Here is a 25,062-nt window from a genome sequence, read left to right as displayed (position 1 = left end):
TAAATGAATAAATTTATTGTTAAACTTCATATCGTTATACTTCATCGTTTAATATTATAATTTAAATAAAACTGGTACGTTGCACATTAGTTGCTTTCCAATTAACAATTTGAACACCCAATCGAGCAATGCTTCATACCCACGTTCCAAATTGTCGTTTTTAAGATCTGTGCATTGAGCACTATTATATTATTTATTTTTTGTTTCGATAATTCGATTTCGTTTGTTAAATTTATAGGTATATTTTTTGAGTAACTTAAATTTATTATATTTTTTAAAAATATTTTTAACATCTCTGTCAAGACGTCACGATACTAGCGACCTCTTCGAGAGATCCACAAACTAAGGTAAATTATTTATCCTCGGTTTGTCGATCATTAAAAAAAATCATAAATCAATTAGAAGTTAGATTGCCGGGAGCAGACCATGGTAAATATCTTATTTTATGGATAATGCATTGATCGTAATAATATTAAATAGAATTAGCTTGCACCATTAAAATTTGGCATACTTCAAGGTTGCATCGCTTTAGCCTAGTTTTCAGGGACAAGCCCATTTTGATATTCCAGTTTTTTTCCCCCAGATTTTTGCATTGTTTTACAAGAACATGTTGTTTTTCAGGGTAACGAGAGCTCTCTACCCATGGAGCTATGCTCTAACTGTAAGTTTACATTTCATTAATGCACGTTCACAATAATTATTACACGTAATTTGAAAAATTTAAACTGCATAATAATTGGTTGTCAAGGTTTTAGTATCCATGACTCGTTGGTTTATGTTTTTTATGTTTAGTTCGTTTTGTGTCCATTTTTAATTTAATTAAATTTATTTAGTGAAGGTTTTAGTTAGTATTGACATAACATAGATTATAATTTGTATTAAAAAACTTTTTAAAGCATGATTGTATTCATATATTTCAAAACATAAATTATTTGAAATTTGATGTCTTGTAGACGCGTCTATGCACGTAAATTTGAATTTTAAGTATGATGTTTGGGTTGGGATATTCCGTAGGTACTTTAACAACATTTGAATAGCCTTGGACTGAAATATTTGTGGTTTTTGATATTTTTTTTGTTTTTTTAAATTTTCACTCTTGTGCTTGTCAGCAAATTCGTATTTATTACATGGTGGTTTTTTTCGCAGTCGATGCTGACGAAATTCGGCGTCTTGGTAAAAGATTTAGAAAATTAGATCTGGATAATTCGGGTGCTCTCAGCATCGACGAGTTTATGTCTTTGCCTGAACTGCAGCAGAATCCTCTAGTTCAACGTGTGATCGACATATTTGATGCAGATGGTAATGGGGAAGTTGATTTTAAGGGTGCGTATTTTCGCATACATCACTTAAGTGGGAAAAAATTGTTATTTTTTTTATAGAATTTATACAGGGTGTATCTCAATTCAGCGTTAAAGGGGATAAGCTGTCGAAATTGAGATTCGCTTTTCGAATTTACGATATGGATAATGATGGATACATCTCGAATGGGGAACTCTTCCAGGTATTTAAATATATTTGATTATCAAAAATTGTTAGTACGGTAGTTGGTAAGCGAACTAATTTGAAATGTTTTCTAATTGTGTTTACATTAAATCTATTTTTGTTGTGAACGTGAATTTAAAATTGTTTTATCAGCAATAATATTAATGAGTAGTTTCAGTTTTATTGTGTGTTTGGAGAAACGCAATTAAAATTATCTTACGACAATAAACATCAGTCGTTTAAGGATGTATACCTGATATTAACTTTTTGAAGTTTATTTATCCAAATTAAAATGTTTTGAAGGACTAGATTACTAAAAAATAGTGTATAATATTTTATAGAAGGTATAATTTGACTATGGGGGATTTTATACTGAAATATATTTTTTTTACACAAATGTAATGATTGAAATTTTGTGGTTTTCTTCAGGTATTTTACGAGTTTCTTTTTTTACTCAAATTACTTCGAGTTTTCCAGAATTTCCGAATCTTATCTCATTTTCTCGAATTTCGCAATTTTCTAGAAATATAAAATTCTAAAAAAGTAAAGTCGAAAAAACGTCTCCAAACTTCACTTTAAACATTTGTTTTACAAAATGTTCGTTTTCATCTATTTTTTCTGAAATTTTGTACATTTTTTTCCAGTTTTCATAGATTTCACTAGTTTTACAAACCAATTTTTTTGCATGTGCGTTTACTGAATTTTTCTCCAAATTTTTTATTTTTTTTAATTCTACAAAGATTTTACATCTTTGTGTTTATCAAACTACTTCGATTTCCTGGAATTTCTAAAAAACTTGAAATATTTTTGTTTCTCAAATATGATGGTTGTCGAAAATATTCATAAAAAGTTGACTTTCTTCTGTAAAAATTATATAAGAATCCAAGTCAGTCCGGCCCTGCAGTTTGTTTACATAACCAACCGTACTTATAAATTGACAGTTATGCTCGGTACTGTAAACAAACAACAGGACCGTACCGACTGTGAGGCAACTGGCGATTGTTAATCAGTACAATTTTACAATTTATTATTTGTGTATATTAAATGAATCTTGTATTATAGATTTTCAAATCGTCAAAAAACGTAACAATCACTTGTAACTAAAAATAACTCGATAAAACACTTTATTGATAAAAACCTTTTCATTTGTAAAGTGCTAGTTAATCAAGATTGGTGTTAGTGATCGTGCCCTACTTGTGCATGGATATATTCACCTCTTATTGATTTTTTATTACGACAAGATTTATGGTTATAGATACCGATAAAGTTTTTACTGTGTTAAGGACACAAGGTCCCTATTATATTCTATTATTTTTAATTTTATCAGGAACGGAGGAGGAGTAATGATTAACACAAACTATTTAATTTCGTGTTTAGGTTCTGAAGATGATGGTAGGTAACAACTTAAAAGACACCCAGCTTCAGCAGATCGTCGATAAAACCATCCTATTCGCAGATAAGGATGAAGACGGTAAAATATCATTCGACGAATTCTGCAACGTTGTCGGTAACACCGACATACACAAAAAAATGGTCGTCGATGTCTAAAACAATCATACTTCAACTTGGAGCCTGATAAATTAGATAATCGCTATAAAATAGCAACGCAAAATATTTTTTTTTCCCCTAATTTATATCTCGTCACTGCTTTGAAAAAATTCACCTTGTATAGTGCGTCAGGACGTCAAGTTGGGTAGAGCAGTCGTAGTTTGTAAGTCCATTTAAATATTTCACTGTATAAATCTAATAAGAGGAGCTCATTATGCGTGTTTTGTGCTTTCCCGTTGAATATTTTATAAAAAAGGAAAAATTTTCAAAATAGTTGTTCTTTATACTTTAAATCTAAATGTCGTGTGTGTGTATAGCTTTCAAACTAAAAAAAATATATAATCTATACCTAATGCTTGAATATACATATATCGCTTGAAAATGTGGAACTTTTCACACAAAAATTTTATAAATTTCAGTTGGAAGACGAAGAAAAGTATTCGGGACAGGTTTTATTTTCAAATCGAGTGCTTTCGTAAGACTTGTTCGATTTACTTTTTCCCCTTTTTAGAAATCTAGTCAATTTTCTGCGTTTCCCGAGAAGTTTCCAAAAAATATTAACGTCAACTTTTATTAGACAAAAAATCCGGAAAACTGATAGGGACCAATACTAGTTGAAAAACCTTTTCTGTTTTTCTTTAATTTTTCGAATAAAAGTTGTTTTTTATTTTTTTGGGAACGTCTCTTTCGTTATGTTTTGGTCGGTTAATTATTCGCTGTGAAGTCTCGACGTGTGCTAGAGACCGAAACACCGAATTTTACACCCCCGGCGAGATTATTTTTTTTCTTTTCAGTTGGAGATTTTTACCTAACACAAAAGTAGATTGTAAAATTAGGTTGTGGGTTGGAAAGTTTCGTTATATTGTATAAATATGTTAATCTGTGTGAGAGATGTTTTAAAATTTATGTTTAGTTAATAAAGGTTATTCACCTCTCTAAAATCGACTTTTAATTCTAAACCCTAAAACCATTCCATATCCATTAAAAACTGTCTTTAACAAAAATAATCTGTCATCTGTCATTAAAAACTGTCTTCAACAGAAATAATCTGCTATATGTAGTTAAAAACTGACTTTTACAGATATAAACTATCATTTATCGTTAAAGAATGTCTTTGAAACCAATAATCCATTGTCCAAAATCAATTGTCGTTATAGACTGTCTTTTACAGAAATAAACTGTCATTTATCGTTATAGACAGTCTCCATTGGAATTGATTGTTGTTATAAACTGTCAATTGTCGTTATAGACTGTCTTTCGCAGAAATAAACTATCACTTATCGTTAAAGACTGTCTTTGAAATAAATAAACTGTCATCTGTCGTTATAGTCTGTCTTTTATAGAAATAAATTGTCATTTGTCGTTATAGACAGTCTCCATTGGAATCGATTGTAGCTATAAATTCAATTGTCGTTATAGACTGCCTTTCACAGAAATAAACTGTCATCTGTCGTTAAAGACTACCTTTGAAACAAATAAACTGTCATTTGTCGTTATATAGACTGTCTTTTGTAGAAATAAACTGTCATTTGTCGTTATAGAAAGTCTCCATTGGAATCGATTGTAGTTATAAATTGTTAATTGTCGTTATAAACTGTCCTACACATAAATCAACTGTCATTTATCGTTATTGACTTTCTTTGACATAAATAAACTGTCATTAGTCAATATAGACTGTCTTTTATAGAAATCAACTGTCAATAATAATTGTAGAAAAATCACTTCGGAGTAGGTATTATTTTCAATTTTTTCTTAAAAATTGTATTAGTAAATAAAAGAAAGTATTCAAGTATAATATATTTAATAAAGTAAATTCGAAACAATTTAAATGGATTATAACCAGCCATATTTGGGCTGAGTTCTTTTCGCGTGAACCCGTTGAATATTTCTTTGACTCATAGGTGTAGTCGCGGGGCTTTGCGAAGGAGACGATTCCTTAAAAAAAACAATAATGACCAATTGGAATCATAAATATGACAAATTTGCCACGTTAAATTAACAAAAACGTGTTTTTTTGTTAATACGAGGGTCGCTATTGAAGTTCTGAGATAAATTAACAAAAAAAATGTTTCATAATATCTGTTACATCGTAGTTTTTCATTATATTTGTCGTTATAGACTGGCTTTCACAGAAATAAACTGTCATCTGTCGTTATAGACTGTCTTTGGAACAAATAAACTCTCATTTATCGTTAGAGACTGTCTTTTACAACAATAAGCTGTCAATTGTCGTTATAGAGAGTCTTTTAGAAAAATAAACTGTGTCTTTTACAGAGATAAACTGGCATCTGTCGTTAGAAACTGTCTTCTACATAAATAAACTTTTACAGAAGTAAATTGTTCACGATTCAATTCCCTTTTTTCACCAAGATCAATATTTCAAATATCTGTAAACAACTCAAATAGCATTCGTATAACGACACGTTCACGTCAATGTCAAATTTGACATAATTACATCAGCGTTGCCATATCTCAAAACTAAAGTAGCAGCCCCCGTGATGTAATTCGAATAATCACTTACATCCGCAAACGTCACTACCGGTTTTAATTTAACAGGTTTCGCTGCTATCGCAATCGATGATTCCGGTGTTGTTTCCTCGTCAACTTTTAAATTATCTTCATCTTCTTGTTCCCGCGCTTTATTTTCAGTTTCTTCTCCAGTTATTTCATCACTAATTCGTCGTGGACTATTTTCATCTTTCAATATACTTCGCGGTATTTCTTCTCCTGTTTTCCCATCTAAAGATGATAACGGAATCGATTCTTCTTCTTCTTCTTCTAGTAACTTTGGAATCGGACTAGTAGGTCTTGGTAAAGATTCAATTTCGTCTTCAATAGATTTTTCGTCCATAGACAAATTCCAATCTTCTCCCAAAATATCGTCGATTTCACTTCTAGGTTTCAAATGAACCAACGAATTGAGCGAATGTTTTCCAGGACTTTCAAGTTCGTCCAAAGGTGGAGACACTATTATCGGAGGTGAAGTGACCGTATCAGTGTAATCAGTTTCCGAAAATTGTATGTTGTCGAGGATTCGATCTAAAGAATCGACAGAAGATGATTCTTCTGATTTTTTCACTGGGGATTGTTTAGCACTATCGAATTCTATGAGATCTCGTTTTCGATATGGCGAAGTCGATATTTCTCTATCGACACCATTACATGGTGATTTAATAGATATAGTGGGCGTTAAAGATTTAGGTATTTGGTTTTTGATAGAAATATTCGGACTTAAAGCGTAGCTTCTCTTGGATTTATCTGAAAATTGAAGAATATCATAGAAAAATGAGTTTTTAAAAGTTCACACGCCACGACACGTGTCCATTTAATTCATTTGTCTACGTACACACGGCATCCCACGTGGGATAATTCAAAATTCTCAGATGTTAAGATCACTTATTCGACTAGTGGCGTGGCGTGTTGCTAATAGATTTCGTCCTTAAAATTGTGCATGAAATGTATGTATTTGTACAAAACATTCATTTTCACGTAGAAATTATATTAATGCAACCAAAGAGGTTTTTTACAATGAAAACAGCATATTAGAAAAAAATACAACAATTTCAAGTGTTTTCGGTTTCAAAAGCGACCCGAATTGGCCCTAATGGTTCCAAGTTCCAAGAAAATCAAAAAGATCACCACAATCAAACAGAAAGATAGTTAACCTCAAAATAACGCTCAAACGTCATACGTCAAAATGACACACGCAAACGGATTTATGATGAAAGTCACCAACGGCGACCTCTAACGGCAACCTTGAATGCTATTGCAATGGACTGCAACAATCGGACGGTAATTGCTAGGAACCGTCTTTTTACATTTTTTTGGTATGGATAAGAGAGATTCGTTGGTTAAAATTTGGTAGGATAAGGAGGAGGATTTGTTGGAGTGGGTCCTGGTATAGGAATCGGTCTTCTGCACGGCTGGGGTTAGATATGAAACCGAACAATGAATTCGTATCGCGGTTGCGCATTTCTTCAATACTATTGGTGGTATTCCATCGGAGTCGGTGGCTTTATTGACGTCGAAGCCTTTGAGAAGTTTCGCCACGTCCGGATATCGAAATTTTATTTCTGGCATCGATGCACCAGCTCGAGGTTGAGTCGATGGTAGTTTTTCCTCGCGAATCGAAAGTTTGAAGCAAAAATTCGATCCAACAAGTTCCTCTTTTCCGATTACTGCGATTGATCCATCATCTTTAGTCTACAGCTTTAGATTTAGCTCCAGAAATCTCGTTTGTACTTACTGAAGGGTCTTTGAAATTGTTATTCCAAGGAAATCCTTTAGATGCTTCCATTCGACCGAGCCTAGGAGGCTAGTAAAGGCACCATCTCGATCGGGGGCTCCGGTTGGTTCATTGAGTTGGCAAAATCTTCAGTTTCTCGTCCATCATCTTCAGTTCTGTTGGAAAAATTTAACCAGCTAACTCGATGAACAGTCACCAGCGATTTGGTTCGGATGATTAGATTGGAGGTAATCGATTTTATCGGTGAGGTTTAAGAATCACTTCCTGTACCACTAGGAGGTCTGAAAGTCCAAAGTTGTAACTTTGTTTCTGCTAAAGTCACTTCGACTGCAAAGTTTGGTGATAGACCCTCGGAAATTCGAACTGGAGGCTATTTCAAATCCGAAATATTTTTGAATCTTCTTCTTTTTTCTTTTTGTCGGTCTCTTACTTTTAATACTAAAGCCACGGACTCAAATCAAAGACTAGACAAAGTTAAGTTGGCGCGTTTTTTCTTCTTTTATTATCGGCCTTTTTCTTCGAAGTATACAGCCAAAAAAAATTTGTTTCTACGCGTAAATACCTGAAGTATCATCCCCTTTTATTAATCGAACTAAATCGGTTCCAGTTAAATCCGGTAGAATGATCGGTGTCGATGTACCGGAAATATTATCCGGACTTTTGGAATTCGCTAAACGCTGCGCTTCGGCGATGGCCCGTTGTAGATTTTTTTGTTTCTTCAATTCATCTTTTCGATGGCATCGACCAATTTGTGAACTACAAAAAGGAGTGTTATACAGTATGTCCCGAAAAATTTAAATATCGACTTACGCTATTTGGGCACTTTTAACAACTTGTCTCCATTTTAGAGTATTAGAATCGAGAACGGCCAATCTGGCAACTCTTCTGAATCTGGAAACCGAACACGTGAACGTCATAGTGACAGTATAACTTATAAAACGACAACGTTTCGTTTGCCTTTCGTCCCCATTAAAAATTTTGGTGAATATTTCCGAAATAATTAATTTTAGAGAAAAAAGTTTCAAACAAAAAATAAAGTTCGTAAGAAGCTCTACAAAAAAGGTTATATACGTTTTTTTCGTAAAACTATTTTTTCGGCCGTTATGATCTAAAATACGTCATATTGACGTATTTTCGGATATATTCGGTAAATTTTGTATAACTCTGAAAAAAGCTGGGGAGTAAACGAAACTTTATCGGTAAGAATCCTTTTCGAGATTATCTTTTTTCAATAAAGAACAACTTTTAATGATAATTGTAGCAAAATTGGGGGATTATTTATTTCTGAAATATTAAATTAATTTATCTATGGTTTTATACCTCGCTAGGGAGCTTTCGTTTTCCGGTGGTGGTGCGAATAATTCCAAGTTTACTTCTTCGTCTTGCGATACCGGAGCTACTTTGAAATCTTTCATTAATCTCCTTTCCCAAACTTTCATTTTCCGACCTAATATAGCTGCAAAAATAAAAAAAAAATTAGTTAATATTTCGTTATCATTATCGATACGGAAGTTTCATTACCTTTGTCTTTTTTTTCGGCGCACGAAATATCCATTCCGTTTTTACCTAAAACTTCCAGTAATTCGTACCGGAACGAAGAAATATCACTCTTCAATTCGTTGATATCGTCTTCGGTGACCGAAGATTCGTCGCATTTTCTATGTTTCGCCGAAACGTATCGCCAAACTAACGCCCTCATTACAGCCGTGTACCTATAATCTCTTTCTTTCTCTTCTCTATTCCTCCTCTAGAAAATAAAATCGCTAGTAAACGTGTTAAGATAACTACGTTTAATTACTTTAGTCGACATCTTTTTAAGTTTGTCCTTTTTTCGTAGCCCGAACATTTTCAAAAGCATCTTCGGTTTCGGGAAAATGTTGAAAGGTGGCGGTAGGGTGCCGGTTTCTTCGAAGTAGCTCATCCATAGTTTCGTCCTGGCGAATTTCCATTCGGTATCCGAATGTTCCTGAAAAGGTTACGAAATATCTTGAACCTAACAATAAAGTCTAAATATCTCCGAAAAAGTTTCGAACAAAAAATGAAGCTCTACAAGAAAGGTTATATACGTTTTTTACGTAATACTATTCGTTTTGCGGTTATAACCTAAAATATTGGTAGTCAACGACAGCAAGCAATAGGAGAAGGTTAGGTTATGTTCGGTTACGCTAGGTTAAGTTAGTTGAGGTTAGGTTAGGCTACGTAAGGTTAGGTTAGGTAAGTCAATTTGACTCTTATCGATATATTCTGAGTCAGCCAGATCTATTTTGCCGAATATTTCTGAAAATATCGATTTTATAGAAAAAAGTTTCAAACAAAAAATGGAATTCATAAAAAGTTCTACAAAAAAGATTATACACATTTTTTACGTAAAACTATTTTTTGGGATGTTAAAACCTAAAATATCTCAAATTGACTATTTTTTTTTCGTGATTATAGGGGAGGGAATTTGAGTAAATGCGTTAAAGGCTAAAATTCTCGATTAAGATTAGAGTGAATTCGCTCGTAACCCAAGGAATCGATTAAAATTTCGATAGATGCGATCGAAGTTGCGAAACTTAATTAAAATTGAGTTGAATGCGTTCAAAGTTGATATTCTCGATTAAAAATTTTAAGGAACGCACTCATAAATACTAGAATCGATTATAATTTAAGTGGATGCGTGCAAAGTTGAAATTATCGATTAAAATTTAGTTTAATACGCTTGTAACTCCAAGAATCGATTGAAATTTCGGTAAAGTCGCCCATTACTGCGAAAATCGAATGAAATTCAGGTGCATGTGATCGAAATTGAGATTTTCGATTGAAATTTTGACTTCTAAATGATAAAATCGATTAAAATTTAAATAGACGCTTTCAAAATTGAAATTATCGATCAAAATTTACGTGAATACGCTCAGGAATCGATTAAAATGTCGGTGGAGGGGCCCGGATAAAATTCTTAATTGCCGAAATGAGCGCGCCCGTAACGCCAAAAATGGATCGAAATTTTGGTGGATGCGCTCACATTTCACGGAAAATTTAGTCGATTCTCGGAATTCGCTCGCAATCGTTGAAATCGATCAGAATTCAAGTGAATTCGCCCGTATTCGTTGAAAACGACCAGAATTCAGACGAATGCGTCCGTAACGCCAAAAATCAAGCAAAATTTCGGTGGATGGTGGATGCGCTCACATTTTCATCGAAAATTTAGGAAATTACCGGTTGAAAATCAGGCGAATGCGCTCGTAATCGCTAAAATCGATAAGAATTCAAGTAAATGCACTGGTAATCAATGAAATCGATCAGAATTCAGACGAACGTGCTCGTAACGCAAAAAATCAAGCAAAATTTCGGTGGATGGTGGATGCGCTCACATTTTCATCGAAAATTTAGGAAATTACCGGTTGAAAATCAGGCGAATGCGCTCGTAATCGCTAAAATCGATAAGAATTCAAGTAAATGCACTGGTAATCAATGAAATCGATCAGAATTCAGACGAACGTGCTCGTAACGCAAAAAATCAAGCAAAATTTCGGTGGATGGTGGATGGATCCACATTTTCATCGAAAATTAAGATATTACCGGTTGAAAATCAGGCGAATGCGCTCGTAGTTGCTGAAATCGATAAAATTTTGACATTTTCGATCAAAATTAAGGTGAATGCGCCCGATTGTCGATTCAATTTTAGGTGAAGGAGATCGCGTTCGTAAATGCTAAAATGGATTAAACTTTAGATGGATGCGTTCGTAATTGCGGCCGAAGATACGAAGATTCGGCTAAAACTTAAAGAAACGATCAAATTCGGCGAAAGCAACAATAATAGACATAAATTTCGACGAGACTTACATCGATAGTAGCATAAGAATTAGACATCATGGCTATGAGAAGATTCAGGAGAACGATAACGTTGATGACGCTGTACGAACCGAACATCAGTAGACCCCAAAATCTCGTGTACGTTTTTATACCGGTCAATTCGAAACTATCGAGATCTACCATACCAAAACTGGCCCAAAAAAGCGATTGGGACGATTCGAATACACTAAAAAAAATGCGTTATCATTATTACAACGGAAAATTCTTCGGTTTTTTTTTGTTACTTAGCGAATCGCCTCCATTTCATACAAGAATCGGAAGCGCCATCAAAATCCGGTTCTCCATTAGGCAGATGATAACATTTCTGTTTCTCCAGATCGGAGAAGTACCACAATAATTGATTTAGACCTAAAGATAATTTTTTTAAGGTAATTTATGTAATAATTCGATTAAACACGTACCGCAAGCAAAAGCGAAAAGTACCAACGAATAGATGAAGAAGAATTTAACTATATCAATAACCATCCGACCCAAAGATATTTGGAGCGGTCCCAAATGCGGATTTATAGAAAAAAGGTGAACTAATTTCAAGGCGCTGAAATGAAAGAAATATTTCATCGCGTTCGTTCAAAATTCAATGAATTTACCTGAAAATATTAGCGGCGGCGAATAATCCTTCGGCGATCAACTGCGGATCGAAAGCGTTCCAATTTTCCCTTCTGATTTTAGCGGTTTCTTCGTCGTTTTCAATTTCGGCGGCTTGTTGAAAATACGACGCGATACGTAAAAAGAAAACCGCCGTATATAAAACGTTCCTCGTGAAATCGATGAAGTTCCATAAGTTCCTTAAATACGAATTTATCCCTTCCACAAATATCTCTTGGGTTTCCTCGAAAATGAATCCTTGGGAAACAACAAACGTTTCAATTCGTTCTTGTATACAGAGGTCGGCGTGAATCAGGAAAGTCCGGCAACGCTGTCGTGTTCGTTCTTCAGACAGTTGTGTCTGCGTTATGATAACACGTGTAGACGCGTGAATAATCGATACAAGCTCACGCTTCAAGAGTTCAAAAATTCTTAAAACGGGCTCTGTTACCGACGCGCCGCATTCTCGACGATTGATATCAGTAACAACCAACGAAATTATGGAAATAGTAGCGGTGGTGATAGTTGAGCAGCTGAAACAATCTGCAATGCGGCTATCTGGAGATTTCCAACAATAAATTCCGACTCCACCGCGACAAAATCGTTCAAAAATGTGGAAGACGTTTCAAAAATTGCTAAAAACGGGCTCTGTTACCGACGCGCCGCATTCTCGGCGACTGATATCAGTAACAACCAACGAAATTATGGAAATAGTAGCGATGGCGTTAGTTGAACAGACGAAACAATCTGCAATGCGGCTATCGGGAGATTTCCAACAATAATTTCCGACTCCACCGCGACAAAATCGTTCAAAAATGTGGAAGACGTTTCAAAAATTGCTAAAAACGGGCTCTGTTACCGACGCGCCGCATTCTCGGCGACTGATATCAGTAACAACCAACGAAATTATGGAAATAGTAGCGATGGCGTTAGTTGAGCAGACGAAACAATCTGCAATGCGGCTATCGGGAGATTTCCAACAATAAATTCCGACTCCACCGCGACAAAATCGTTCAAAAGTGTGGAAGTAGTATCAAAAATTGCTAAAAAGAGGCTCTGTTAACGACGCGTCGAATTCTCGACGACTGATATCAAGTTTATCGTCCGCGTTTCCTTCACCAGGATCGCAGATTGGAATTTCGCGAGCGGTTCTTCGTTCTAGCATTCCATTTTGCAGTCGGATGATGCAACCTTCATACGTGTACTAGGACGACCAGAATCCTCATATATCCATCGAGTTAAACCTACCAGGGGTGCTTGTGTGGGCAGATATCCATAGATCCATACGAGCACACGCTCGATGATTCGCGTAGCTAAACGAACACTCGCGAAAATCAGTCGTTTCATGTAGGATGGAGTTTAATGTTCAGTTTTTAAAATGGATAGCCAGACGAGAATTCGTTGAGTGTTAAGTGATTTTTCCCAAAGACCGCGCGCACCACGCGTTCTTCCCGATCTTCGAATTACAATTGAAAAATTTTGAATTGTTCGCGAACAGCCTGTCATCCTCGCCGGACCTGCTTCTCCGTTCGAACACTCGCAGTAATTTCGAATTTCTTTTGTTATTATCTTAATTCAAATTTGTGCCTGACTTACGCCGACCTCTACACTTTACGAACACACTATATTTTTGTTTCGATCGTTTACCTATGACGTACAACAGGACCGCGTATTCTAATATAGTTGGTGGGTTTCCTCTTTGTCTGTCATATTTTTGTCTAACGTAATCTCGCATTGTATCCGATCCGAAATATTCTAAAACCAAATCGTCGGCTCTAAGTGATACTAGAATCAGTAGCACTGGAAAAATAAAATCAGCCGATTGGTTAATGGATAAATGAGGTGGGAAAAAACTCTTGATAAGGAGTTTATATAACTGCTTGTACAGTAGATTTTGGTCGATATAACCAGGTTTGAGAAAAGGTAGTTAACAGTGTTGATGTGATTGTTGACGTGGAAGCGCGTCTTATTCTTCTTCTCATGCCGTCTTCTCATTCTCCTGCCAGGATTTCTTCTTCCTGCCGATTACTTTCTTTCCCTCTAAGTACTCTGTCCTGCATCATATTCTGTATTTGTCGTTGTGTCTTCTTAATAATTGTCAACAGTTTTCTTTTGCGATCAATGCTTCTTAGATTGGTGATTCTGTCAGTCGAGGTTATCTTCAGGATGCCACGTATCAAATACCTCAAGGTTTTTGTATCATTTGAGCTTTCAAGGTCCAAATTTCCAGCAGTACTGACCACACATAACATTCCATGAATCTTATTCTGACGTGGAGGTTTAGATTTCTGTTCGCAAACATTGAGGAGTGCTTGACAAACGCCTTTCGAACCATTTCCTTACTGATCTGATTCAGTTTTTCATCTAGGATTTTCCCAGCACTAGTAACAATGCTACTTCCCAGTATTTTGGTATGTTTGCAGTATTTCAAATTATATTTTTGGGTCTATACCATTTGAAAGGTCCTGGAGCCTTCTGCAACTTCTTTCTCCTTTATCTTTTCTTTGTTTTCATCACGGTCCTCTTTGACTTCCATCTTTCCATTATTTTATCGAAGTCGTTACCACATATAACATTATCATATCCATATAACGTTAATTGAGTACTAACTCGAAAGAAAAAAGAACATTTGACCATGAGGAAACTTTTTTCAAAGTGGGCGCCGCGTTTGATTCACAGTCTATCGAAAACAACAACGTTGATGATTCATAGCAGTGTTTGGTCATGGGTACAGTTATTTTTGCATCCATATGTGACGATGGGTGAAACTTGGATCCATAATTTCGCTCCGGAAAAGAAACGATCATCATCTGAGTGGACTGCACCACGTTCGAAGCGTCCAAAGGCACAAAAGTCAGTTGGGAAGCTTATGGTTCAACTATTTCGTGATGGACATGGAATATTGTTCATCTAATATCTCCAAAAGGAAGAAACAATCCATGGTGAATACTCCATAGAGTTGTTGGATTATTTGAATGCAAAAAACAAGGAAAAATGTCGAAGAAAAAACCACAGTTTCACCAAGACAACGCACCGATTCGCAAGTCGATGGCAACGATGGTTGAATTGAACGAATTGCTTCCTAATCCACCGTATTGTCCAGATCTGACCTTCAATGACTAATAACTTTTCGCTGATTACAAAAAAATGCTCGCTGGTAAGAAATTTAGCTCAAATTGACTCAAATTTTGAGTTAAAAGACAAATCCTTCTACAAGAACGGCATCGAGAAGTTAGAGAAGCGCTGGAATGGTCGTATTGGTCTTGAAGGTGATTTTTAGTGAAAAATTGTGTTTTTTTTAATTAGTCGTACGAATTTTGTGTATGAAGTTAAATGTTTATTAATTTATTTAAAATAAGGAAGTTTCCTAAAAAAATTGTATGACATTCAAACAGTCAAATATTTAAAAAAAAAAAATTTTAACCTTCAATTTTTCAAAAATTGACGAAAACTTTTGGAAACATTTTGATTTATACGGTAAATATAGTAAATATCAAAAAAAACGAATTAAAATTCTATTTAAATATGAGGAAAATGTTTCTAAAAAAGTTGTTGTTTTTCAATTTTGAAAATTCAAAATGGAGGCGGAGTAAATTGAATTTGTTTCATTTATTTCAAATTCAGTTGACGAATCCGCCATTATGAATTTTCAAAATTGAAAAACAACAACTTTTTTAGAAACATTTCCTTTATATTTAAATAAAATTTTAATTTGTTTTTTCAATATTTACTATATTATATACCGTATAAATCAAAATGTTTCAAAAATTTTTGAAAAATTAATAGTTAAAAATTTTTTTTTCAAATATAATTCTATAATGTTATAGGGCATATAAGTTCCTACGATTTTGATTCTTACAATTTTTTTGTGAAAGTAAAAATGAAAGAAATATCGGAGAAAATGTCTCAAATTCCAAATTCAAATTTATACTTTATTTTCTCGGACTAACAACACTCGATACGTAAACAAAATTTTTCATTTTTTCCAGTGTATAAATAATAAATTCCCGCTACACTGAGACGCAAAAATAATAAAAACAAAGTAAAATAAAAAAAACACTCGAAAAAAAAAATATTTAAACTACCAAAAAATGACAGTTTTGTTTGAAATTTTTTAATTTTGTATAAAAACACAACATTTGGATAAAACAACGAAAGTTTACACACCAACTCACTAAAAGCTTTAATGATTGTTTTTTTTTCGTTTAATGAATCACTCTGTATATATAATATCTCGATAACACGATTTTCAATCCAATTTTGATAAACATCGACATCAATTCTCGAAAAAAAAAACATCAAAATAGACCTAATAGATATATAAAAATGATTTACTTACACAGAAAAAAAAGGTACGAAGAAGCATGAATTAAAAACTTCATGAAAGGTTTCCTCATAAGTTTTCCCGTTTTAGTTTCCGGCGCCACCATGTATAATAAACAGTAAAAAGGAAATAGTAGTGCTACTTTCACGATTATCATAATTTTTTCTTTGTTAGATTTTCGTCTAAAACCCGGAACGCCCTCGTACCAAATAGCGGCCAACAGCTGTTGAATATTCGGATGAGATACAAACTGAAACGAATAAGAACCTAACCTAACATTGATAAAGTTCCCGCTATATTACAACGATCAATATTTATTTAAAAATCAAGAAATTATTGTACAAGGTGTTTCAGAAGAAAGGCACGGGAGGTAAACCCGGTTCTCGGGAATTTGCGCAAAACTCGTAATTTCAAAGATGCTCCAGGTGCTGTTCTAATTGGAAAACGGATCGAGAAACTCGAAGAAACCGGATCCAACACTGGATAAACCGATAATGGTCCAAAACGTGTCACTCGGTGTGTTCGTGGCGAGCCTCAATTGTCCATCCGGAAGCTCGCTGTTCCTTTGTGCGAGCACCCTTACAAAATTCAGTTTAATTTTGAAGTATCTGAAATTCCTACAGCGAATTTAGAGCTTTAAAAAGCAGATGTTAGACGATTTCTTCGTTCCTGAGCTTCAAATTACGTCGGAGCATCTTCAAACAACTTCCGATAGATTTCAGCAACGAATTCGTGATTTCAAAGACGCTCCAGGTGCTGTAATAATTGGAAGACGGATCGAGAAATTCGGATCCAACATTAGATAAACCGTTTTTTATAACAGTCGCTCGGTGTGTTCGTAGCGAGCCTCACTTGTCCATCCGGAAGCTCGCTGTTCCTTTGAGCGAGCACCCTTACAAATTTCAGTTTAATGATGAAGCACCTGAAATTCCTACAGCGAATTGAGAGCAGATGTTGAACGATTTCTTCGTGCCCGAACTCCAGATTACGACGGAGTATGTTCAAACAGCTTCCAATAGATTTCAGCAACGAATTCGTGATTTCAAAGACGCTCCAGGTGCTGTAATAATTGGAAGACGGATCGAGAAATTCGGATCCAACATTAGATAAACCGTTTTTTATAACGGTCACTCGGTGTGTTCGTAGCGAGCCTCACTTGTCCATCCGGAAGCTCGCTGTTCCTTTGAGCGAGCACCCTTACAAATTTCAGTTTAATGATGAAGCACCTGAAATTCCTACAGCGAATTGAGAGCAGATGTTGAACGATTTCTTCGTTCCTGAGCTTCAAATTACGACGGAGCATCTTCAAACAGCTTCCGATAAATTTCAGCAACGAATTCGTGATTTCAAAGACGCTCCAGGTGCTGTAATAATTGGAAGACGGATCGAGAAATTCGGATCCAACATTAGATAAACCGTTTTTTATAACGGTCACTCGGTGTGTTCGTAGCGAGCCTCACTTGTCCATCCGGAAGCTCGCTGTTCCTTTGAGCGAGCACCCTTACAAATTTCAGTTTAATGATGAAGCACCTGAAATTCCTACAGCGAATTGAGAGCAGATGTTGAACGATTTCTTCGTTCCTGAGCTTCAAATTACGTCGGAGCATCTTCAAACAGCTTCCGATAGATTTCAGCAACGAATTCGTGATTTCAAAGACGCTCCAGGTGCTGTACTAATTGGAAGACGGATCGAGAAATTCGGATCCAACATTAGATAAACCGTTGTTTATAACGGTCACTCGGTGTGTTCGTAGCGAGCCTCACTTGTCCATCCGGAAGCTCGCTGTTCCTTTGAGCGAGCACCCTTACAAATTTCAGTTTAATGATGAAGCACCTGAAATTCCTACAGCGAATTGAGAGCAGATGTTGAACGATTTCTTCGTGACTGAACTTCAAATTACGACGGAGCATCTTCAAACAGCTTCCGATAAATTTCAGCAACGAATTCGTGATTTCAAAGACGCTCCAGGTGCTGTAATAATTGGAAGACGGATCGAGAAATTCGGATCCAACATTAGATAAACCGTTTTTTATAACGGTCACTCGGTGTGTTCGTAGCGAGCCTCACTTGTCCATCCGGAAGCTCGCTGTTCCTTTGTGCGAGCACCCTTACAAAATTCAGTTTAATTTTGAAGTATCTGAAATTCCTACAGCGAATTTAGAGCTTTAAAAAGCAGATGTTAGACAATTTCTTCGTGCCTGAACTTCAAATTACGACGGAGCATCTTCAAACAGCTTCCAATAGATTTCAGCAACGAGTTCATGATTTCAAAGACGCTCCAGGTGCTGTAATAATTGGAAGACGGATCGAGAAATTCGGATCCAACATTAGATAAACCGTTGTTTATAACGGTCACTCGGTGTGTTCGTAGCGAGCCTCACTTGTCCATCCGGAAGCTCGCTGTTCCTTTGAGCGAGCACCCTTACAAATTTCAGTTTAATGATGAAGCATCTGAAATTCCTACGGCGAATTGAGAACAGATGTTAGACGATTTCTTCGTGCCCGAACTCCAGATTACGACGGAGTATGTTCAAGCCGCTTCCGATAGATTTCGGCAACGAGTTCGTGATTTCAAAGACGCTCCAGGTGCTGTAATAATTGGAAGACGGATCGAGAAATTCGGATCCAACATTAGATAAACCGTTTTTTATAACGGTCACTCGGTGTGTTCGTAGCGAGCCTCACTTGTCCATCCGGAAGCTCGCTGTTCCTTTGAGCGAGCACCCTTACAAATTTCAGTTTAATGATGAAGCATCTGAAATTCCTACGGCGAATTGAGAACAGATGTTAGACGATTTCTTCGTGCCCGAACTCCAGATTACGACGGAGTATGTTCAAGCCGCTTCCGATAGATTTCGGCAACGAGTTCGTGATTTCAAAGACGCTCCAGGTGCTGTAATAATTGGAAGACGGATCGAGAAATTCGGATCCAACATTAGATAAACCGTTTTTTATAACGGTCACTCGGTGTGTTCGTAGCGAGCCTCACTTGTCCATCCGGAAGCTCGCTGTTCCTTTGTGCGAGCACCCTTACAAAATTCAGTTTAATTTTGAAGTATCTGAAATTCCTACAGCGAATTTAGAGCTTTAAAAAGCAGATGTTAGACAATTTCTTCGTGCCTGAACTTCAAATTACGACGGAGCATCTTCAAACAGCTTCCAATAGATTTCAGCAACGAGTTCATGATTTCAAAGACGCTCCAGGTGCTGTAATAATTGGAAGACGGATCGAGAAATTCGGATCCAACATTAGATAAACCGTTGTTTATAACGGTCACTCGGTGTGTTCGTAGCGAGCCTCACTTGTCCATCCGGAAGCTCGCTGTTCCTTTGAGCGAGCACCCTTACAAATTTCAGTTTAATGATGAAGCATCTGAAATTCCTACGGCGAATTGAGAACAGATGTTAGACGATTTCTTCGTGCCCGAACTCCAGATTACGACGGAGTATGTTCAAGCCGCTTCCGATAGATTTCGGCAACGAGTTCGTGATTTCAAAGACGCTCCAGGTGCTGTAATAATTGGAAGACGGATCGAGAAATTCGGATCCAACATTAGATAAACCGTTTTTTATAACGGTCACTCGGTGTGTTCGTAGCGAGCCTCACTTGTCCATCCGGAAGCTCGCTGTTCCTTTGAGCGAGCACCCTTACAAATTTCAGTTTAATGATGAAGCATCTGAAATTCCTACGGCGAATTGAGAACAGATGTTAGACGATTTCTTCGTGCCCGAACTCCAGATTACGACGGAGTATGTTCAAGCCGCTTCCGATAGATTTCGGCAACGAGTTCGTGATTTCAAAGACGCTCCAGGTGCTGTAATAATTGGAAGACGGATCGAGAAATTCGGATCCAACATTAGATAAACCGTTTTTTATAACGGTCACTCGGTGTGTTCGTAGCGAGCCTCACTTGTCCATCCGGAAGCTCGCTGTTCCTTTGAGCGAGCACCCTTACAAATTTCAGTTTAATGATGAAGCATCTGAAATTCCTACGGCGAATTGAGAACAGATGTTAGACGATTTCTTCGTGCCCGAACTCCAGATTACGACGGAGTATGTTCAAGCCGCTTCCGATAGATTTCGGCAACGAGTTCGTGAAATTTTTCGTGGTAAATTGATCTACAGGAGAGATGATATGAGTTGGCCTTCACGCAATTCCGATTTAATACCTATGGACTTTTCCTGTGGGGTTATATCTAAGCTAGAGTTGGCACTAACAAATCTGGTACAATTTAAAGGAAACGTTCATTTTTTTGTTAAATTTAGATAAATGTTATAGCAGGAAATTACGTAAATTCTTTTTATATAAAAATACAAACCTTTTTTTGTTTATATTGGATAGCTAATTCTAGTCTAGCTAATTTCATGTGCTCCCCTTCTTGGTAAGGGGGATTTTCCGGATCGTGATTCAGTATTATCGCCAATTCTTGCGAATTTCTAGATTGATGTAACAAATCAACGGCGAACTGTTGACATTGTAATCGCAAATCCATGTATTCAGATTTACATTCCTGTAAAGATATTATAACAAAAACTTTCGCCTGGGGTTTCGATAATCGAATTCGTCTTCAGAGACCGAAAGTTAGGTTATGTCCGGTCTCTGAAGATCGGATCGCAAACTAGACTTGAAATAACGAAAAATATATATTAGAGAGCTCGCATTCTGTAGAAAAATTATTTAAATTAATGAAAAAAATTTATGATTACTTACAGGTTCGGCAAATGCCAAATTCCTCAATTCCCAAGACAACTGAAAAGCCGTTAATAAAGGATCGCTAGAGGAAAGGGCGATAAGGGACGGACTGGCAAGGGCTTTATACTCGTTTAATCTAGATAAAGAATGTCTGAGCGAATCTTCTTCTGATTTTTGTAGGCATTCGTTACATCCGCATCTGAAAGAAAGAGATAGTGAGATATATGACCCAAGCTGCAGAAGGAGTTAGATAGATGACCGTAAGACAGTTTTGGACTGATCCTGATCAAGACTTAAGGTTCAGATCCATGTTAATGTTCATACTAACAGATCTACCTTTGGAACATAAAGGAAAAAGACCAAGTACAAGATATGGATAGATCATACACGACGGAAACTAGAAGAGGCAGACCTGCACGACCCACGGGGAAGAGAAATAACCAAAAATTGGACGAAACTCAGATAACGACCAAACCGGGAGCTAAAATTCGATGATGATCAAAACTCCAGCTGTAATTGTGTAATTAAATATTGATTACTTACTTGATATCGTGAGGCATGGGAACAGTGGCCCCTCTATCCAATAAGAGTTTCAGGATCTCATAATTGTTTCTATGAGCAGCCAAAATGAGCGGGGTTAAATCTGGCGTGAACATAGCCGTGTTAATATCGACTTTTTGCCAACTCTAAAAAACTATATTTAATTTAAAAAAAACACCGATTGCGATTGCGTATTTACGTATGGTTCTCCTTCTTTATGGATGAGCTCTTCGTGTTCCAAAAGTAGCTCGACTGCCTCGACGAATTCCGCGTTTATGGCGTGCAAAAGAGAATCTTTAGTCTCAACTCCCATGACCACTAATATTTCAACGATTTCTAAATTTTCTTGATCGATCGCTATCGTTAAAGCTCCTCTACCTAAACTGTCCATACAATTAATATCGAGAGTGCCTGGTCTTTTCTGCGCTCTCTGTAATATCCTAAAAAAATTTCATCCAAGTCGTTACTCGATAAAATACCTATAACGTCACTCAATAAGTCACGTGACCGACTAACAGATGGCGATGTCATTGTCAAATCCATTATGACGTTTAGGAACTACCAACTTCATAAACTGACAGCTATTTAAGTGAAGCTAATTTAATGGTGGACGTTCTGGTCACCATATTGAGGTAATTACTACAGAAAATTGAATGATTGAGGTTATAAGGATATGAGATATGCGTTCTGGTCATGTTTATACGTAATAAATCAGATTTTTTGCATCGATATGTGACATGGATCCTTCACTTCAATCGGGAATTAAAACGATCATCATCCGAAAGGACTGCAACGTTCAAAGGTACAACAGTCAGTTGGGAAGGTACTAAATTGAGTTGTTGGATCGTTTGAATGCAAAAATAAAAGAAAAATGTCGAAGAAAAAACTACTGTTCCACAAAAACAATGCACCGATGGTTAAATTGAACAAATTGCTACCGTATAGATCAGATCTGGCACCCAGTGACTACTGGCTATTATCTGATCTCAAAAAAAGCGTTGGAATGATTGTATTGCTCATGAAGGAGATTACATATGGATTTTTAGCAAAAAAAAGGGTTTTTCTTAGTTAGTCAGACGACTTATTGAGTGATTGTATATATATATGTATGATTTATACCTTCGAACGTTGGCTAAATCACCTCTTTCCACCGCTAAAAGATATTTTTTCTCTTCTAAAGTTAAAACGTTTGGTAGTTTGGGCATTATTAATGATCTACGAGTCATACGAGACTCAATATCTACCTAAAAATATATATAGGGTGAGTCATGAGAAACTTTACATACTTCTGACGTATGTAGAGTTTCTCATGGGGCTACTAAAAAGTGTCTACTCCTGTTTTTTTATCAATTTATTTGTGAAATTAGCCTTGTTGGTTTTGTAAAAAGTTAGAACCTACTTTTTGGTCATTTACATTACATTTGGCCAAAACACAAAATTTCCTTCAGGATGCTCTTCATTTCTGAAAGAAAGATCTAACACACTTTTTTTCATATATTTTGGCGGTTACTGACTTTCCAAAATGACAACCATACAAACAATTTCGAATTCAACTTTTTGTATCTTTCGAAATACAATTCTGAATGGTCTTTCTGACAAAAACAAGTCTTTTTATTCACCGTTTCATTCCCGTTAAAGGTAAAGTATGAATCATCGTCGATTACGATTTCCAAACCCTTAGAGGGCGTACTAAGACTTCTAAGTTTCGATTTTTATTCCATGTGTTGCTTTTCTGAATATTTGGGTTCCAAACAAACACGTAATGTTTCTATTTGGAAAATTAGACAAATGCCAAATTACGAGAAACATTTTCTGACCAAAAATATACGAATTTTTTGATTCCACGCCTCAACATAAACTCAAAAAGAACTCGTGTCGATTGGTGCAAAGATATACTGAAATAATTCAATGGAGATGCTTCAAAATGCGTCTACAGGATCAAGAATCATGGATCTATGGATATGAACAAAAAAAAACTAAACAACAATCGATTTTATGGGGATTTTAATTCGAGTCATGTCAACCAAAAGCTGCTCGCTTGTTGTTTCATTAGAGCAGGGGTCTCCAAACTACGGTTCGCGGGCCAGATCCGGCCCGCCAGTTCCATCAATCCGGCCCGCGACAGCTTAAGACTGTGTTTGTACTGTGATAAGTTGTATGGAAAAGAATGGAAACACAGAGTGATAATTACTTTATTTAATTGCAAGGTAAAACTATGATGATGTAGAAAACTCAACTAGAAGATCTAACTTGAGCATATTTATTAACTAACAAATAACAAATATGGAATTAATCCCAACTAAAAAATTATCCTGGCCCGAAGGCTTCAAAGTTTGGTGACCCCTGCTTTAGAGCAAAATAGAGCGGTTAATTCTTAATGGTACACCATAATTTGTTTTCGAAAAAATCAGAGAAACCAAACGCAGAAGGCGAGAGAAGAAATTTTCATTTTTTGAAATTATTTTTCAAAAATTTTAGTCAAGATTCGAAACATTTGTCAAATTTGATAATAAAGAGAAAGAATTTTTCTACTTACGACATCTTCATCCATTTCCAAAAATAAAATAAAAAAAATGAAAAGACGCTGATTAAGATAAAACTAAAACATCTTACGTCTAGAAAGAAAATGAGAAATATTTTGTGAACACCATGGGGATTTAATTCCATTAGATATCCAGTTATGAAATAATTGGATTATATATTAGTCGTCCTTCGAAAATCAATGGAGCAATAAGGAAAATTGACATATTAACCTAAAATTTAGTACCCCATACAATATTTTAGAAAACACTTTAACTTTATCTCTAAACTAACCAATATATATGTAAGTATTAATATTTTTTCTTATTTATTTAAATCGTATGGATGAATTTATACATACTTCGTTTCCTAGTAATCTCCAATTTACGTTTTTAGAAACCTTCAAACAAATTCTACTCTTGGTGAGACAGCAGACATATTAGACATTTCAAAAAGTTCGGTACAACGCATATTAACCAAAAATTTGGACACGAGAAAGCTGCGCGCAACATGGATGCCGCGTTAATTCACAATGAAACAAAAACCTTTTCTTTGTTGAACCAGGTACTTCTGGGATCACCCTCGTAGATACCCAGTGCTGTTATACACAGAAGTAGATAAATTGTATGCACAAATACTTAAAATTCTCCTGGAATTACTGCAATATGATTTTGATAGAGTACTACAGTTTTGTAAATAAAAATTGACTTAACACGAAGAAAATTCTAAGAAGTTTCTAATAGGAATGAACGCCTAACTATTAATTATCCTTAACCTATAGAATCTAATATCCTGAACAGATTTATACATAGAAGGGAAGCTATGAAATGACCATCGAGATCCCCAGATCTGAAACCTTCACACTTTTTTTAACGATATGCGGATTATCGTAGTTTTTCGCGAATGTCAAGTTGTTACAGCCACGTTTGGATTCAGTCCCCCATCGTTTTGGTAAATAGTTGTGCAGAACTTATTTATACGTCGAAAATATTTCAGTTAACTTTTCGGACATACCTGGTAAATAAAAATTACGATCGAGTTGTGCCTTGAAGAAACGCCGAAACCATATAAGAAACTCGGTTAATCTTTATATTGAAATCAATCGATTTTTAAGACATTAATTGAATTATCAGCTTGTAGTCGATTGGGGCAACACTTAAATGGTTTTTTTTATCATATTTACCCACTATAATCAGTATATCAACGACCCAGTGATGTTAATATGAAATGTACGACGTGATTTATTCGTAAATAGTAAGTTCGATTT

At 35.8% G+C, this 25,062-nt stretch overlaps 3 protein-coding genes across 5 annotated transcripts in view; 2 read left to right on the top strand and 1 right to left on the bottom strand.

Annotated features, from left to right (window-relative positions):
- The first annotated feature begins 291 nt into the window (after positions 1-291).
- On the top strand, positions 292-3,971 carry LOC130448170 (calcineurin subunit B type 2). Its single transcript, XM_056785416.1, has 5 exons — positions 292-429; positions 622-661; positions 1,147-1,323; positions 1,380-1,501; positions 2,860-3,971. Exons 1-5 carry the CDS (start codon positions 427-429, stop codon positions 3,028-3,030), a joined length of 513 nt encoding a protein of 170 aa, XP_056641394.1. The 5' UTR covers positions 292-426; the 3' UTR covers positions 3,031-3,971.
- Positions 3,972-4,814: 843 nt separating this feature from the next.
- On the bottom strand, positions 4,815-23,910 carry LOC130447377 (transient-receptor-potential-like protein). The gene is made up of 19 exons (XM_056784170.1): positions 23,812-23,910; positions 22,395-22,519; positions 21,475-21,715; positions 21,279-21,421; positions 20,754-20,934; positions 20,362-20,553; positions 16,056-16,290; positions 13,364-13,516; positions 11,719-11,974; positions 11,533-11,666; positions 11,356-11,479; positions 11,102-11,297; positions 9,075-9,242; positions 8,798-9,023; positions 8,597-8,732; positions 8,087-8,167; positions 7,839-8,032; positions 5,552-6,288; positions 4,815-4,965 (listed from the first exon to the last, which is right to left on the bottom strand). The coding sequence occupies exons 1-19, from the start codon at positions 23,824-23,826 to the stop codon at positions 4,864-4,866; spliced, it is 3,639 nt and encodes a 1,212-aa protein (XP_056640148.1). The 5' UTR covers positions 23,827-23,910; the 3' UTR covers positions 4,815-4,863.
- The window catches only part of LOC130447378 (transient receptor potential protein), an 18,707-nt gene continuing 17,546 nt past the window's right edge, over positions 23,902-25,062 (top strand). For 2 of the 3 annotated variants that reach the window (XM_056784171.1, XM_056784173.1), the window contains exon 1: positions 24,857-25,049. The gene's annotated coding sequence lies outside the window, so the exon portion shown is untranslated. Of the gene's footprint in view, positions 24,100-24,191; positions 25,050-25,062 lie in introns of those variants that run through there. The other variant, XM_056784172.1, reaches the window with a different exon arrangement.

This window comes from Diorhabda sublineata, chromosome 8 (genome assembly GCF_026230105.1).
Source record: "Diorhabda sublineata isolate icDioSubl1.1 chromosome 8, icDioSubl1.1, whole genome shotgun sequence".
In the NCBI taxonomy this organism is placed as follows: Eukaryota; Metazoa; Arthropoda; class Insecta; order Coleoptera; family Chrysomelidae; genus Diorhabda; species Diorhabda sublineata.
Note: the sequence above shows the minus strand (reverse complement) of the source record. Positions and strands in the feature narration are given on the sequence as shown.

Coding starts and splice junctions, on each gene's coding strand:
- LOC130448170 (XM_056785416.1), top strand. Junction 662..1,146: donor CATGGAGCTATGCTCTAACT/GTAAGTTTACAT, acceptor TTTTTTTCGCAG/TCGATGCTGACGAAATTCGG. Junction 1,324..1,379: donor TGGGGAAGTTGATTTTAAGG/GTGCGTATTTTC, acceptor TTTTTTTTATAG/AATTTATACAGGGTGTATCT.
- LOC130447377 (XM_056784170.1), bottom strand. Junction 16,291..20,361: donor TCCAATATAAACAAAAAAAG/GTTTGTATTTTT, acceptor TATTCGTTTCAG/TTTGTATCTCATCCGAATAT. Junction 11,667..11,718: donor GCCGCCGCTAATATTTTCAG/GTAAATTCATTG, acceptor CTTTCATTTCAG/CGCCTTGAAATTAGTTCACC.